Source organism: Enoplosus armatus, chromosome 15, assembly GCF_043641665.1.
Source record: "Enoplosus armatus isolate fEnoArm2 chromosome 15, fEnoArm2.hap1, whole genome shotgun sequence".
Classification (NCBI taxonomy): domain Eukaryota; kingdom Metazoa; phylum Chordata; class Actinopteri; order Centrarchiformes; family Enoplosidae; genus Enoplosus; species Enoplosus armatus.
In genome coordinates this window covers 22,282,574-22,298,874 of record NC_092194.1, presented here as the reverse complement: position 1 = coordinate 22,298,874, position 16,301 = coordinate 22,282,574, and the positions used below count along the sequence as shown (strand labels likewise).

Here is a 16,301-nt window from a genome sequence, read left to right as displayed (position 1 = left end):
TAAACACAACTTCACTTTGACAGAACACAAAGGTTTTGAGATGATGTCAGAAAACCTTCTCATGCATTTCACAAGATGGAAAATGGATCAAATGATGCGTTTGGGCCAATCAGGAGCCAGCATGTCGCCTCCTCTTCACTCAGTTTGTGTTTGAAAGGAAACTCAGTGGGAGGTTCCATCACATGTCACAAGTTCAGTGAAACTCTGATCAGAGATGTCTGAGATATCACATGACATGAGAAAACAAACATTAATCTCATTCAACTTGTGTTTTTAAACTTCATTTTCAAAAATAGAAAAGTTACAAAAAAAGAACAACGTGACAAACAAGAGAAACGAGCACGAACAGAAAACCTCCGCATCATTAAAAGCTTAAAGAAACAAACTGTACAACAAAAGTATGACTGAGTTAAAAGCAGCTTAAAGTCATAAAATCAGCACCAGCGTTTTTTAACTTGAAAACATAATAATTAGCATTTTATTTATGACTCATGCATCATTTCATGATAAGTTACCTGAGCCGGAGGCAAAAAGGCAGATTCAAGACTTTTTCATTCTTTCTGGAGCTTCAGGTCTTTGCTTTGGCTGCATATGAAACCATTTTATTCATCAGCTTCAGGAGTGATGAAGTGTCAATAATTTGAATACTTTCTTCTCTAAATCAGTTTTAAACCTGACGTGTCACTTAACACTGACGGATGGATGTGATGGAGTAGACTTTCTGAATAAAATAACCAGCTGGCTAATCAAAACATTAAAGTATAAATGCTGCCGATATTCTATATTTTTCTTCTCATCATCAAACCTCATGTAGTATTGATTTATCTTCTTCCTCTCTGCCATAGAGCTCCATTGATGTCCAGAAACTGTTAAACATGAAACTATATGTTTGTAATGTTAAAGACTTTCAGTAGGAACCAAAAGGCTGTGAGCTGAGAGCCACAGACAGGAAGTCAGGAAGTATTTAGAGACGGACTGACATGTTGTCAGTTTGAGTCTGAAGAGGAGAAGAATATAGACCAACAGCAGCCCGATCCTTTAAGTGTCTGACAAATCAAAGAACTTCACCACACGGACACAAAAACCCTCTCTGGTGTAGAAACATATAATAATAACTGACTGATACATAAACTCCCTGATTTTGTTTTTTAACCAAAAAATCCCAAAACTTTCTCAACAGCAACAGTAGAGCTGACATGATTTCAAATGTGATCACTAAGTTTGATAATCAATGAACAGTTTTGAGTCACCAGTTCTTCTCTGGTGTCACGACTTTCTGTTTCATGTCAAACTGTCTGTCACGTCTGTCTCATGGACATTTTCCACGGTCTTAATTAAACTGACTGTAACCCCCGCCCCCAACAGCAGTCACCCGGCATTCAGTCTGTTAGCATGATAGCAAATTTCTGTATTGATGATATAGAAAGATTGACAGACATAGCAACAGTAACTAAGGGGGGCGGGGCTTAGCAAACAGTCAATTGATAAAAATATATATTTTTTAAAAATCTGTGTTTTAATGCTTAAGTACACTCCTCCCCCCTCCTCCTCTAACTCTCTGTGGGGAGGAGGTGCACATAGTGGCTGACGGCATGCTCCATGGAGCTTTTGAAGGCCTGGTAGGAGGAGGTGATGGGCAGGAGGAGGTGTTTGGAGGCAGGCTCGCTCTGAGGGAAGAGCGTATCGTCCCTCCACACTCCCCTACCTGGTCTGACGGTCTCCCTCTCTCCACCTCCCCCCTCCCCCTCCCCCTCCTCCTCCTCATCCTCATCAGCTCCTAGGGGGTGGAGGAAAGAGATGGAGGGAGAAGGGAGGAGGCCGGCTGCTGGGAGCTCCTCAGCTCCTGTGGCGAAACGAAGAAGGTCCTGCAGGGAGACAGAGCTCCTCCCCACTGAGGAGAGGAGGAAACAAGGGCGGAGGGGAGGAGGAAACAGAGAGGAGAGGAGGGGAGGAAACAAGGGAGGAGGAGGAAACAAGGGAGGAGGGGAGAGGAGGAAACAAGGGAGGAGGAGGAAACAAGGGAGGAGGAAACAGAGAGGAGAGGAGGGGAGGAAACAAGGGCGGAGGGGAGGAGGAAACAGAGAGGAGAGGAGGGGAGGAAACAAGGGAGGAGGAGGAAACAAGGGAGGAGGGGAGAGGAGGAAACAAGGGAGGAGGAGGAAACAAGGGAGGAGGAAACAGAGAGGAGAGGAGGAAAGGAGGGAGGAGAAAAGTTTATGATGAGTAGGAGTGACAACACGTAGACATCGACAGAGAAGTTCAGTGTAAATGTAACGAGAAGATCAGACATGTTGGTCTCGATAATGTTAATAACGTCATTTCAATAAAATAATAGTCACATTTGGTTTCTCTAATATTGTAAATGTGGATGAAATATATTATTGGTCTACAGATTATTTTCATGCCTCTGTCCTCCCACTTTGACACTTTGTCCCTGTTCAGCTTCCGTCCTTCATGCACTGAGCTGCTGTTATTTGAAGCTAAAGGTTTCCATATTTCCCAATTATTGTTTTACAGTTTACATGTGTCGATAGACTTTAGAATGATCTAAATGAAACATATCAGGTTGAATAAAACGAAGGACATGAGAGAGTCTCTTCAAATGTTTTAAGAAAGATATTTTAAGACTTTAAAATACCTTTTTTGACACTGAGCAAAACACAGAACTGTTCATGTTTCACAGTTTGTGAACATTTGTTCAATCTTATCATATAAAATACATTTATCACCAACTGACAGTCTGGCGTTGTTATCTATCTTATTATGTCATGAGACGGTATTGACGACGTGGTCTGGTGAGATCAGGTTTCAGTGAACCTCCTGTACCTTCACACTCCAGCAGGAAGTGCCTCCAGGAGGCGACGACGGGCGTCTCCCTGTTCAGCCTCTCCTCCTGCTGGGAGAAGTTAACGGTGAAGAGCTGGCTGACCGTCTGAGCCGTGAGTCGATCTGCCGCCTCACAGAAAACACTGCAGAACACCGACGGGAAGAGCTGCACCTGGATCAGATTACAGGATTAAAGTTGGAAAGTCCTGTCTCATGTTGTGGTCTCTGATCAATCTTCAGCAACTTAAATCACCTGATCAAAGACACCCAAAGTCTGCAGGCCCTCCCGAAACCTGGAGGACAAAAACAAACAAAGTTATTACAGTTCATCGTATTGTCACTCAATTGTAACGACACAAAACTGCTAAAGATATGATGGTGAAATCTGTTGCAATGCAAATATCACAGCCACCCCGTTATTTTAATGAAGTTCTGCACCGTGAAAGGACGAGACAGGACAGAGACACTCTGAGGTCAGCCGTGTTGTCTCAGGATCTATCTGTCATACGTTCAGCTGAGAACATGAACTACAGCCAGGTTTCCACCCAACTTCCAGAAAATCAGAGTAGAGCCGCGGCTCCTTCACGCTGGAAGGAGCCAGTTGAGGTGGTTCGGGCATCTGATCAGGATCCTACTGGGTGCCTTCCTTTTACTGGGCACATCGAACTGGTAGGAGGCCCCCGGGGTAGACCCCGGACACAGAGACTATATATCTCTGGCCTGGGAACAGCTCGGGATCCCCCAGGAGGAGCGGGAGAGGGACGTCTGGACTACCTTTCTTAGGCTGCTGCCACCGGGACCCGGCCCCGGATAAGATGCTGTAGTTTCAGGGTCCCGGTGCTGTGCATACTAACTCAACACTTTGTTAATGTTACACCAGTCAAAAATGTGTGCAGGGAAAGAGACTGACGGAGACGAGGTTGTTTAGCTTGTTTCAGTCCCAGTGTTACTGCTGCTTCTGTTCCTGCTCATGTCTCTGCATTCAAAGCATCAGTAAACACACTAAACTGTCTCTCTGTGTCTCTACCTCTGCAGTGGAAGCTGCATCCTGGTGATCATAGTGAAGCTGACCAGATCCTCCACCAGAGCCTCTCTCTCCTCCAGGCTGCCGATTGGTCGGTTGCAGCCGGCCAGCTCCAGGTACTCCCAACCCGCCGCCATGACTTCTTTCAGCTCCTCCAAAGACTTGGCCTCCGCGATCTAAAAATCAGCCAATCAATCGTTCGACCTTCGATCTTAAGACATCTGTAACGCTGTCATCGCGCCTGAGGTTCGTCCGACTCACCCTGCTGACTTGGCGGGTGAAGTGTGTGTCGGGGGTCATGTGTGTGACGGTGAGCGGGCGGTTGGGCGGGTAGTTGAACAGACACTGGTAGAGAGCGCGGGAGAAGAAGCCGACAGGAGGACCGCCATGAACCAGAGAGAGAGCCAGCAGGCAGCCCACGTCAAAGTACAGGTCCCCCCGCAGAGCTGGACACACACACACACACACACACACACACACACACACGATGCCAACAGACACTTGTTAAAATACCAGTAATTAGTAATACTTGTGTACTGTGGCCTAAATAAAGAATAAAATAATGATTCATACCCTGGGAGTCCAGTGCCAGGTTTTTGTGTCCCTCTGGACCCTCAAACACCACAGAGTCCTGGATCTGCTGAACCAGCAGCTTCAGGAAGTACTGCCTGGCTGTGTCGCTGTCCTGGAGGCTGCTGGGAAATGCAGTCTGCCGTTTGTCTTTGAACCTGGACGGAAAGTTGATTAAGAACAGTTAGCAACTGATGAAGACGAAGCATTGACTCCGTTTACAGAAGGATGAAGGTTACAGACTCACCTGACAGACAGGGTGTGTGTGGGGTCGAAGTCGGCCCTCCTCACCAGCTCCACACCTGCAGACAGAGCCTGGTCCCCGCCCACCTCCACCTGGACTCTGAGGGGACGGAGCTGAGGGGTCAGCGCCTGCAGGAAGTCCTCAGGTGATCCAGATCCTGCAGGTAACGATGGTCTGAGAGAGAGAGAGAGAGAGAGAGAGAGAGAGAGACAGGTGACAGAGAGAGAAAGAGAGAGAGAGACAGAGAGAGAGACAGGTGACAGAGAGAGAGAGAGAGAGAGACACACACAGGTGTGTTAGGTTTGTGTGCCTCTGACAGCTGATAGAGGAGAGGTGTGTTAGGTTTGTGTACCTCTTACAGCTGATAGAGGAGAGGTGCGTTAGGTTTGTGTACCTCTTACAGCTGAGAGTGGAGAGGTGCGTTAGGTTTGTGTACCTCTTACAGCTGATAGAGGAGAGGTGTGTTAGGTTTGTGTACCTCTTACAGCTGATAGAGGAGAGGTGCGTTAGGTTTGTGTACCTCTTACAGCTGAGAGTGGAGAGGTGCGTTAGGTTTGTGTACCTCTTACAGCTGATAGAGGAGAGGTGTGTTAGGTTTGTGTACCTCTTACAGCTGATAGAGGAGTGCATGGGGGACAGGTGGCGTTTGGACAGCAGACTCCTCCTCTGACCTCCCTGAGGAGATGCAACCAGGGAAGCTGGAGAAGACGAGCACATGGTTCACAGAAAAATATTAAATGAGGATCTTGAGATGATGACGTTCCTTTAATTCTGCAAAGTACAGTTAAAGTCCAGTCGGTCCTTGAGGGACTCAGACCTTTCCCGTCAGTAGCCTGTGTGCAGTCGCTGCAGGCCCAGTCGCTGGTGTCCAGCTTCAGCCCCGAACATTTCCGGTGAGTCCCTCCGGATCCACACAGCCGGCAGCGAATCACCTCAAACCAACTGAAACAAACAACAACAACAACAAGGTCACAGGAGGTGAACCGGAGGTACCTGGTCATCATGATCAATGTTGTGTGTGCTGCTCTATGTGGGACTGGGATGGAGGTGCCAATGCCAACGTTGGTCATTTTACCCATAATGCAACTCGACTGTGGACAGTTGTGTGCGAGATTGTGGCGCGTTGTGCTAGTAGCGGCTAATGTAGCCTGGAGCCTCCAGCCTGCAGCAGAGGTGAGCAGCAGCTACAGATCTTCAGTCTTCAGCCGTGTTACATTCTTCATATTGCTGTACACCTCTAAAGGTAACGGTTTCACATTTGACCTTATATTTACGGATGTGAGCTCTGCATGAACAGTGTGGATGAAGTGAAGATAAACGTTGTACCCGGTCTTGGCGGAGTGTGTGCGTCCGTGGTTGCAGAGGCAGGTCAGAGCGTCGCAGCGGTTGTAAACCTGCAGCAGCTCTGAAAACGCATTAGCCTCCAGCTCCCATGAGGCATCTCTGCAGAAAAGAGAAAAACAGACACACAGAAGATCCTTTGTGTTCAGATGTGATGTGAACACGCTGACTGTGAACGCATCCTAACAGCCTGGTCACATGTGAATGATCATGTTACCTCTCTGGGATGTATATTCCCATCCTGAGCATCTCCTCCTGGAAGCTCTCCTTGTTGTTACAGAGAGTACATCTGAAGAAGAAGAGGCCGGCGCTGTGGGCCTGACGCTGACACACAGACAGACAGAAACACAGACAGGTGAACTGTCTCACTCTCCTGTACAACCTGACACACCTGGAATACACTAGAACACAAGTCTAAAGGCTGTCAAACATCTGTACACCGCTGCTGGAGGTCTGACAGTCTGTCAAGGATCACTTCATCCACATTTAACCCCAGAAGCATCTCATCTTTTCAGTGAATAGGTTATAAAAAATAACCCAACGTGTTGTTTATTGTGTCTGAATGATCGGAGAAGATGGAACCTACAAATGTTCAGCATTTTTTATATGATAAATGACTTAAATGTTTTAATTATAAGAATTATTGAAATTTAATTTTCAACTAAACCATCAATCATTTTGTCTAAAAGATTCAGAAAAGTTAAAAACGCCTGTGATATTTTCCCTCAGGCCAACGTGACGTCTCCGAACAACAGTCCCGAACACAAAGACATTCGGTCCACTTTCATGTACGACAAAGAAAAGCAGCAGTGACGCAGTCACACTACCTGCACACAGTCCCTGTGGAACCAGCTGGCGTGGCAGGACGGACATTTGAGGACAGAGTAGCAGAGGACGGGCTCGATGGAGTCCAAGCAGACGGAGCAGGACTGAGGCAGACTGAGATCTGAACCCACACACAGAGACTGAGTGGGACTGTGATCCGGACAGTAAGACCTGGACACAAAGACAGGGAGACCACAGGGGGTTTGGACAACAGAAGCCTCCTCTGAATGTGTTTTACAGTCTGTGATGATGATGATGATGCCCCCCTACCAATGAAATGAACGCATTTAATGTGCAGTCAGCACTCACGGGAAGAGTTCAGTAAACTGAGAGATGAACTTCTGTTTCCTCCCGCAGGGGAAGTGGACCGTCCTCCTGCAGCTTCTGACGTTACAGCCGACACACGCTCCCTTCTTCTTACAGCAGCAACACGTCTGACACACACGGGAAACACAAAGACAGCACACGGTAAACACACGGTAAACACACGGTAAACACACGGTAAACACAAAGACAGCACATGGTAAACACACGGTAAACACACGGGAAACACAAAGACAGCACACGGTAAACACACGTTAAACACACGGTAAACACAAAGACAGCACACGGTAAACACACGGTAAACACTGTCTGCCTGTCTGTTTACCTGTCCTGTCTGTCTGTTTACCTGTCTGTCTGTCTGTTTACCTGTCTGTCTGCCTGTTTACCTGTCTGTCTCTCTACCTGTCTGTCTGTCTGTTTACCTGTCTGCCGTGTCCTGTCTGTTTACCTGTCCTGTCTGTCTACCTGTCTGTCTCTCTACCTGTCTGTCTGTCTGTCTGTTTACCTGTCTGCCCTGTCTGTTTACCTGTCTGTCTGCCCTGTCTGTCTGTCTACCTGTCCTGTCTGTCTCTCTACCTGTCTATCTCTCTACCTGTCTGTTTACCTGTCTGCCCTGTCTGTTTACCTGTCTGTCTGTCTGTCTGTCTGTTTACCTGTCCTGTCTGTCTGTCTGTTTACCTGTCTGTCTGTCTGCCCTGTCTGTTTACCTGTCTGTCTCTCTACCTGTCTGTCTGTTTACCTGTCTGTCTGTTTACCTGCCCTGTCTGTCTGTCTGTTTACCTGTCTGTCTCTCTACCTGTCTGTCTGTCTGTCTGTCTGCCTGCCTGCCTGCCCTGTCTGTTTACCTGTCTGTCTGTCTGTCTGTTTACCTGTCTGTTTACCTGTCTGCCGTGTCCTGTCTGTTTACCTGTCCTGTCTGTCTCTCTACCTGTTTACCTGTCTGCCCTGTCTGTTTACCTGTCTGTCTGCCTGTCTGTTTACCTGTCTGTCTGCCCTGTCTGTCTGTCTGTTTACCTGTCTGTCTGTCTGTTTACCTGTCTGCCCTGTCTGTTTACCTGTCTGTCTGCCATGTCTGTTTGTCTGTCTGTTTACCTGTCTGTCTCTCTACCTGTTTACCTGTCTGCCCTGTCTGTTTACCTGTCTGCCGTGTCCTGTCTGTTTACCTGTCCTGTCTGTCTACCTGTCTGTCTCTCTACCTGTTTACCTGTCTGCCCTGTCTGTTTACCTGTCTGTCTGCCCTGTCTGTTTGTCTGTCTGTTTACCTGTCTGTCTGTCTGTTTACCTGTCTGTCTGCCCTGTCTGTTTACCTGTCTGTCTGTCTGTTTACCTGTCTGTCTGTCTGTTTACCTGTCTGTCTGTCTGTTTACCTGTCTGCCCTGTCTGTCTGTCTGTTTACCTGTCTGTCTGCCATGTCTGTTTGTCTGTCTGTTTACCTGTCTGTCTGTCTGTTTACCTGTCTGTCTGCCCTGTCTGTCTGTGTTGAAGATAAAAAAGTGAATCTCTCACCAGCCGAGCCGACCGGCGGATCTCCCGTTTGATGTCGTCCACCAGGAAACCAAAGACGCCCTCGTCCTCCTCTCCTCGCTGGTAAACTCCACAAGACGTCAGCTGAAACCCAAAACACACGGATGATTCAACATCTTTCATTTCATTACTAATTAACAAAGTTCTTCTGTAGCTGTCTGTCAGACCATGAAGCAGTTTGAGAAGTTTGGATTCTTTTGTTAAATGAAACAAAGGTTTATATTCAGCAGCGGAAGTCAGTTTATCGTCTCCGACACGCAGGCCGAGCCCTTAACATGAACTACTCAAACACCAGCATACATATTCAACAAATACCTGCCAGTGTGTCCTGCAACCACTGCATTAATGCAAGGGTCCATTAATAATAAATAATGATAAACTTCTGTACTGAAGGGATAACCTGAGAGAAATCCCAACGGGTTCTGTATATCTGATATAGTATATATATAGTTTGAGGATATGTGACAAATGATCATTTCTTAGAGAATATGAAATGTACCAAACAGAAGTAGTGGACGGAGAGTTTGTGCTCTTTGAGTGTGACTTTTTCCCCAAACATGGCCGGGTCATCATCACTGAGCCTGCAGAGAGCACAGCCTGGAGACACACACACACACACACACACACACACACACACACACACACACACACACACACACACACACATCTGACTGAATATTTATCAACACACATTTTGTGTCATATTTTTTGCAAACAAAGCAGGACAACAGATCAACATCATACTGAGGCCAGAATGTGAGACATGTCGTCTGATGTCTCAAATTTATTTTATAATCATTTCTTTAATTCTACTTGACTGAAAAAACACTTTCTTAGAGCACCAAGAGTCACCTGCAATCACTTTCAAGCTATTTGGTCAAAATGTCATTTTGTCCGTGTTGCCCATCACTCGGGACACATTCCATAACATTAAATATTCAAGTAAACATCCGGTTTCATCTGAAGAGTAATGAATACACACTGCTGAAGAACACCGACATCCCTGGTGAACTATAAATTCACATCTAAGACTTGTCTTTGTCTTCTGTTTTAGACAACAGCAGCGTCTGACTGGAGAAAACATCAGTAACGTCAGATCACTCACAGTCCTCCTGGTCGCTGACAGCGTCTGAGACCTGCGACCTCCTCGCCTTCTTCTTCATGTTGGTGTGAAGCGACCCTGCAGGGTCACAGACAGACCACCGAGGCCAGAGGTCAAATCTACTGAGCTCAAACCAAACAGCTTCATCGTCACAAGATGCTTCACCAAGCTGGGTCCACCTGCAGCTCCACCAGTAAACACTCACACTGTTTTACAGACTTTGTTTAAACTCACAGAGCTTTTAATTCTAGTGGAGATCCAAAGGTTTCCCAACACATTAAATATGTCGGACTGAATTTTGGGGAAAGTGTGTAAAAATGATGCACAACACATCCACAGCTATATCAGCTATGTAGTCATGCAGCCTTTGTCATAGATTTGAATTAATGCTGAAACTATTGATTAACTAATCGCTCATAATCAGTCATTTATAAAACAAAAATCTTGAATATTCTCTGGTGTCAGCTCCTTTAATGTGAATATATATACATATATATGTGTGTGTGTGTGTGTGTGTGTGTGTGTGTGTGTGTGTGTGTGTTTGGGTTTTGGACTGTTGGTTGAAGACATCACCTCAAACTCTGAGATACTGTCAGAGACATTTTTCACTATTTTCAGACATTTTAGAGACATTGCGATGAATTGATTAATCATTATTTACAGCCCTAATTTAAATGAATCAAGTGCACCAGCTATTATGATGTATATGACATTAAGAATGACATTAAGTTTGGTATTTAATTATTACTTGAGAAATTAGTCCTATATCCACAACTAACTGGCTTTTGTTGCCAGTGTCAGTAACTTTTTGGAAGGTATTGAATGAATAAAAGTCATAAAAATAGAAAAGAGCTGCGACACCATAACTAAACTAAGCCAGCTAATCTAATGCTAAGCTAACTAATGTAAGATGAGGTTTAGTTTTGTGTGAAGATTTATTTTGGTTTAATGAGATATTTGACATAATTAAATAATAACCACATATATTGTATTCTGTTCTGTTCAAAACTGAAGTGATGTATCACGGATGGTTGAGAGTGTTCAGTTGTCCTACGGTGGGAGCGAACATTAAAGTACATTCATTTAGTAATTATTAAGTTTAGTGAACGCTGAGGGCAACCAGCGTTAACTAACTAACATATGTGAATAAACTGAGTCTAGTGAAATAAATTCAATAAAATTACGAAAACAGTTATGGTCGAATACATGAACAAAATATAACCAAAAAGTAGCTTGCGAAGTTAATGAACATGTATATGATATATCTATACAATGTGTAAAATATCATAAAACATCAGAATGTACAGCCAAACGTGAAATTAGAGTGTGTTTTCTGACGGCAATGAACCTCAAACGTTACAGAAGAAAACGAATTTTTCTTCAGTAGATTTATAACACGCCAAAGTGTTTTGGGAGAAAATGTTAAATAAAATACCTTGTTTACATTAAGAGGTGACGGACGTCAGACTGCGGTCATCTTTTGGCAGGATTTATTCCGGTTGTTTGTGTTTATTCTAAATTAACGCCGTCGAGATTTAAATTTCCCTCTTTCAAAACAAAAGGACCTAATTTCCGCTTCCGCTGCTTCTTCTTCTTGAGGATTCGTATCCAGTTTGCTGCTTTAGCGCCCCCTTACGGACGGCTGGTAATTAACTTGGCTTGGCTTGTGGTGGAAAGTTAACTTACTCATGAATTGTACTTAAGTAGCCTACAATTTTGAGGTAATTCTACTTTATTTGAGTTTTTCCATTTTCTGCTACTTTATACTTCACTACATTTCAGAGGGAAATATTCAGAATCAGATCAGAATCAGAAATACTTTATTGATCTCCAGGGGGAAATTATACATATAATTGTACTTTTTACTCCACTACATTTATTTGATAACTAAAGTTACTTTGCAGATTCAGGTTATTACTGCAAAATATTATCAACAAATTGTTATGTAAAAATGATAATGTATTGTTAAGATAAGACTTCATTGAGCCCCAGGGTGGAATTTACAAGCTACCCAGCGGTATACAAAGTAATTAAAATCAGCTCCACCTTTACCAGCTGCAACATTAGAGTAATTAACACATTAATGCATACATAATTATAATAATAATATATAATATAATATATGTTATTCTGAAATTGGCCATTCTGCATAATGAGTACTTTTACTTTTGATACTTTAATTACAATTTGATGCTTTAAGTAAAATTTTGAATGCAGGACCTTTACTTGTAATGCAACTTTTGTTATGATTTGGCACTATATCAATAAAGATTGAATTGAAAAATGTAATTGTAACAGAATATCTTTACTACTTTTTCTGAAGTAACGGATCTGAGTACTTCTTCCACCACTATCTGCTTATAGTCCCTGGTTTCCAGTGGTTTCCAGTACTCAGATCCTTGACTTCAGTAAAATGACCAATACCACAGTGTAAAAAGATTATGTAGAAGTCCAGCATTGAAAATTATACTCAAGTAAAACTACAGAAGTATTATCAGCTAAGTAAAGTATCAAAAGTAAAAGTACTTGTTCTCCAGTAAAATGCCCCATGAGTGATTTATTATTAAGCAATATCTGACATTATCAATACTGATGCATCAATGTTAGAGCAGCATTTTACTGTTGGCTAGTTTTAACTGTTTTATATACAGTTAGCTAGTTTTAACTGCTTTACATATGTTAGCTAGTTTTAACTGCTTTATATACGTTAGCTAGTTTTAACTGCTTTATATACGTTAGGTAGTTTTAACTGCTTTACATATGTTAGCTAGTTTTAACTGCTTTATATACGTTAGCTAGTTTTAACTGCTTCATATAAGTTAGCTAGTTTTAACTGCTTTACATATGTTAGCTAGTTTTAACTGCTTTATATACGTTAGCTAGTTTTAACTGCTATATATACGGTTAGCTAGTTTTAACTGCTTTATATTTAGTTTGCTAGTTTAGTCCAGTGGTTCCAAACCGAGAGTCAGGCCCCTCCAAAGGGAAATCTGACGGGTCGAGAAATGATTAATGGGAGAGGTAAGAATTAAAAACAAGTGGACTTTTTTATAATATTAGCTTTTTTCCTTTGTTAATGAAAACTACATTTTAAAACATGTTTACAGCATCAAACAACCAAAAGTGCAGTCATCAAGCCCCCGTATGTTTGTTTGTTTTGTTTTGTATTTTTGGGCGGGGTGGGTGAGAAGATTAAGGATCTTATGTTCCATAACCCTGAGATCAACATGTGGTTACAGAGATCTTTGTTGGTAAAATCTTCATTAGAGGTCCTTTCCAAGTGTTAATATATGGAAACAGCTTCTCAGTGAAAGTGTGTGTGGAGGTGTGTATGTGTGTGTTGGTATCCGGATCAGAAAACGACAGCTGTCCTCCATCCCAGTCCAGATTCACTCTGATCCTCCTGAACGTGGTCCTCACTGGGAGAACAGTTAACGGCTCAGGTGGAGAGAATAACCTGAATTCATCCTCACAAAACCAAACCGCAACCCCGACTGAATAATCCCTCTCCTCTGCTCAGACTCCACCAACACTCCCAGAACCCACTCTGTGTTGTCTCCGACTTCCACGTCCCAACTGTGAGTCCCAGAGTCCAGCACCTCAGAGCCCAGGACGGAGACGTACAAACCAAACCTCTCCGGGTTTTCAGGAAGAAGCTGGTCTCCCTTTTCCCACCTCACGCTGGTCAGATCCTCAGATAGAATGAGTTCTCGATCGGCTGTGTTTGGGTCCAGAATCACAGGAGTATAAGAAACCAGCTCCTTCATTTTGACCCAGATGTTGAAGCCCAGGTTGCCCAGATGTTTCGCAACATCTATCAGAGCTCCTGGGCCGTGTTTTGGATTCTCTAGCGGGAGGTGCTGTTGGACTTTGTTCATTGCAGCCTTGTAGTTCTGTAGGAATAAGATGTCTTTAGCTGTTAGCTCGTCCTCTGTGGCTCTAATTATGTCTGACAGAGCTTTTATCTCTTTACTCAGAGCCTCCATCTTCTCCTTCATCGTCCCACTCTTGTGCTCCTCTTCCTCCCTCAGCGCAGCGATGCTGGCCTCCTCTTCCTCGTCTAGAAACCAGTGAAGCCTCTTAAACTGCTCCTTAATCTGAATGTCTGTGTGTCGATGCTGGATTTTAATATGTTCTGCCGTTTGATAAAACTCCACTTGAACGTTTTTAAAGACCTCTAACTTTTCCTGCAGAGGTTTCAGAGTTTCCTGAAGTTTCTCGTTGAGTTCTTGTGCAGCTTCATCGATGGGTTTGAATCTGCGGTTGGTGTGATTTTCTGAATCTCTGCAGATGAGACAAACTGGCTGCTGATGGTCCAGACAGAAGAGTTTGAGTTTCTCTTAGTGCAGACCGCAGAGAGCCTCTGAGGATATTTCAGTCCCTAAAGATTTCCTTTTACAAACTGGACACTCGTGGATTTGTTTTAGGCAGGTTTTACAGAAGCTGTGGCGACACAAAAAGATGACACCATCAAGACAAGACATATTTCTCTCTGACTGAAATGTAATTTTGTCAGTGATTGAAGCTTAAAAAACAACAGCCTAAACTTAGACTTCAAACTCCAATGTGAAGTGTCAGTTTTCCAGTATTCCCAGTATTCCCAGTATTCCCTAATTGTACGTGTTGGTTTTTGGTCTGAGGCTTCTTCTTCTTCTGTCTCTTCTCCCTGAGGCAGAATCAATGAACAGACTCTGTTTCCTGGTTTATCTTGATGAGTCATGTGAGGGGCGGAGCTTTATCAGAGCCGGGCTGAGTACCAATCCAAATGCTGCACCAGTGACTTTTAACTGTGGAAGGCCGTTGCTGCCAAGAAAAAAAGGAAATGCTCAATAATAATAAAAATAAAAATACCAAGGTGAGTCATAATTATGAGGTACCAAGTGAAGATTTTGTGAAGATTATTTTTCAAGTCAAAATAATTGCTTCGTATCTTGTAATTTTGACCTGAAAAGAAATTATTATTATGTAATATTAGTATCTAATAATTCTCAGAAAATCTATATTTTTACTTTGTATCTCATCATTTTAACTTACCATGACTATTTTTGTGTTTACTGTTTATTGTTTTTGTCTTTTCTTGGTAACGGTTTGTCTTAGGAAGCTAACATTTTAACTTCATCTCATAAACAATCATTTTGACTTAATGTATCAACTCTGACATATTCATTTTGACTTTAGCAACAAAACCTTTACTTAGTATGTCACAATTTTGACTTATTTTGGGCTTCCATACAGGGGTGAGTTTCATTCCTAAGTTTTGTTTGGGATGAAAAAGGAGAATATTTTGTTGAACTTTAGACCTTTAAACATCAGACTGTGTTTGCTTGTCAACACACTTTAATCAATACTCTCTGGGACCAATAAATCTACAGCCTCCTCCGATTACTATTCTGATCATGATGACATCATCACATTTTGACTTTGTCATTGCATGTTAGATGTGTAATGTGAGTTACACTGCATGCAGGGAAAACCACCAAGAATCAGGCTTGAAAACTGTTTACACTCCTATACGTTCTTTGGAGGAGACTTCATGTCAGCCTGTCTGCTTAGCAACAAGGGTACACAAGTGGTAGAGCTTAACATAAGATGTCAGACAAATGAATCTAGACTTATGGTAAATTCAGCTGAAATAAAATTCAGCAAGCAGCTCTGTGTTTGACTAACCCATAAGTGTTTATTTGGTTCTCAGTGTTGAAAAATAGCAAGGATGTCTTGAATACAATAATTTTTCAGTGGAGTTTGGCATGAGTTTCTCTTCAGGGTCATGACAACTTGAACCTACAATAATGTGACGCGCTACCCAATGAAGTCAGCATAGACTGTATGGTGTAGTGTCAGGCTTCATCCAGCAGGGGGCGCTACAGGACGCAGAGAGATGATGATGATGACGATGATGCAGGAGCTCTGAATGACCTGCAGCTACACAGTTTATTTATTTAAGAAAGCAAACCACTTTAAAGAGAAACAGAGATTTCCTGCCATCTATCAGTCTATCCATAGATCTATCTATCTATCTAGAAATCAGTCGATTATTAGTTGTTATTAATTTATTTTAAGGTGAGTGTGCAAGTTCCTTCTTTACCTCAGAATAGTAGTTTCACTAAACAACCTTGACTCAAGGTGCCCTTATTAGGTTTTAATGGAGACTGTGAGATTGAAAGCTCTGAAAGAATATAAAAATATTAAAAAATCGCTACTTTTATATACATTATTATTATTATTATTATTATTATTATTATTATTAGTATGTGGATAATAAAAAAGCTTGTAAGTGGACCTTGAGTTTATTATTTTGAGATTATTTTGTGACAAATTATTTCAATACCACTTTCTAATATATTACCCTTTATAAGTAGTTTGAAATGATAGTTAATGGCCTTATTAATGGTTAATACATAGTTTACTGATACTTTATAGATTAATTATAAGCAGTTAATAGGACCAAGTTTTCGGTTGTGAGGTCATTAAAATCAATCATACTAAAACTGACAGTCAAGTAAATGTGTGATCTAAAGAGC

General features: G+C 42.7%; 1 protein-coding gene and 1 pseudogene across 1 annotated transcript; both read right to left on the bottom strand.

Annotated features, from left to right (window-relative positions):
- Nucleotides 1–1,550: 1,550 nt before the first annotated feature.
- g2e3 (G2/M-phase specific E3 ubiquitin protein ligase) lies at nucleotides 1,551–11,320 on the bottom strand. The gene is made up of 17 exons (XM_070920842.1): nucleotides 11,216–11,320; nucleotides 9,784–9,858; nucleotides 9,178–9,275; nucleotides 8,661–8,762; nucleotides 7,140–7,264; nucleotides 6,833–7,001; nucleotides 6,223–6,329; nucleotides 5,991–6,107; nucleotides 5,482–5,606; nucleotides 5,269–5,362; nucleotides 4,668–4,838; nucleotides 4,424–4,578; nucleotides 4,112–4,296; nucleotides 3,854–4,026; nucleotides 3,080–3,119; nucleotides 2,827–2,998; nucleotides 1,551–1,891 (listed from the first exon to the last, which is right to left on the bottom strand). Exons 2-17 carry the CDS (start codon nucleotides 9,839–9,841, stop codon nucleotides 1,551–1,553), a joined length of 2,232 nt encoding a protein of 743 aa, XP_070776943.1. The 5' UTR covers nucleotides 9,842–9,858; nucleotides 11,216–11,320.
- A 1,603-nt stretch (nucleotides 11,321–12,923) lies between these two features.
- Nucleotides 12,924–14,264, bottom strand: LOC139297958 (nuclear factor 7, ovary-like; annotated as a pseudogene).
- Nucleotides 14,265–16,301: the final 2,037 nt, after the last annotated feature.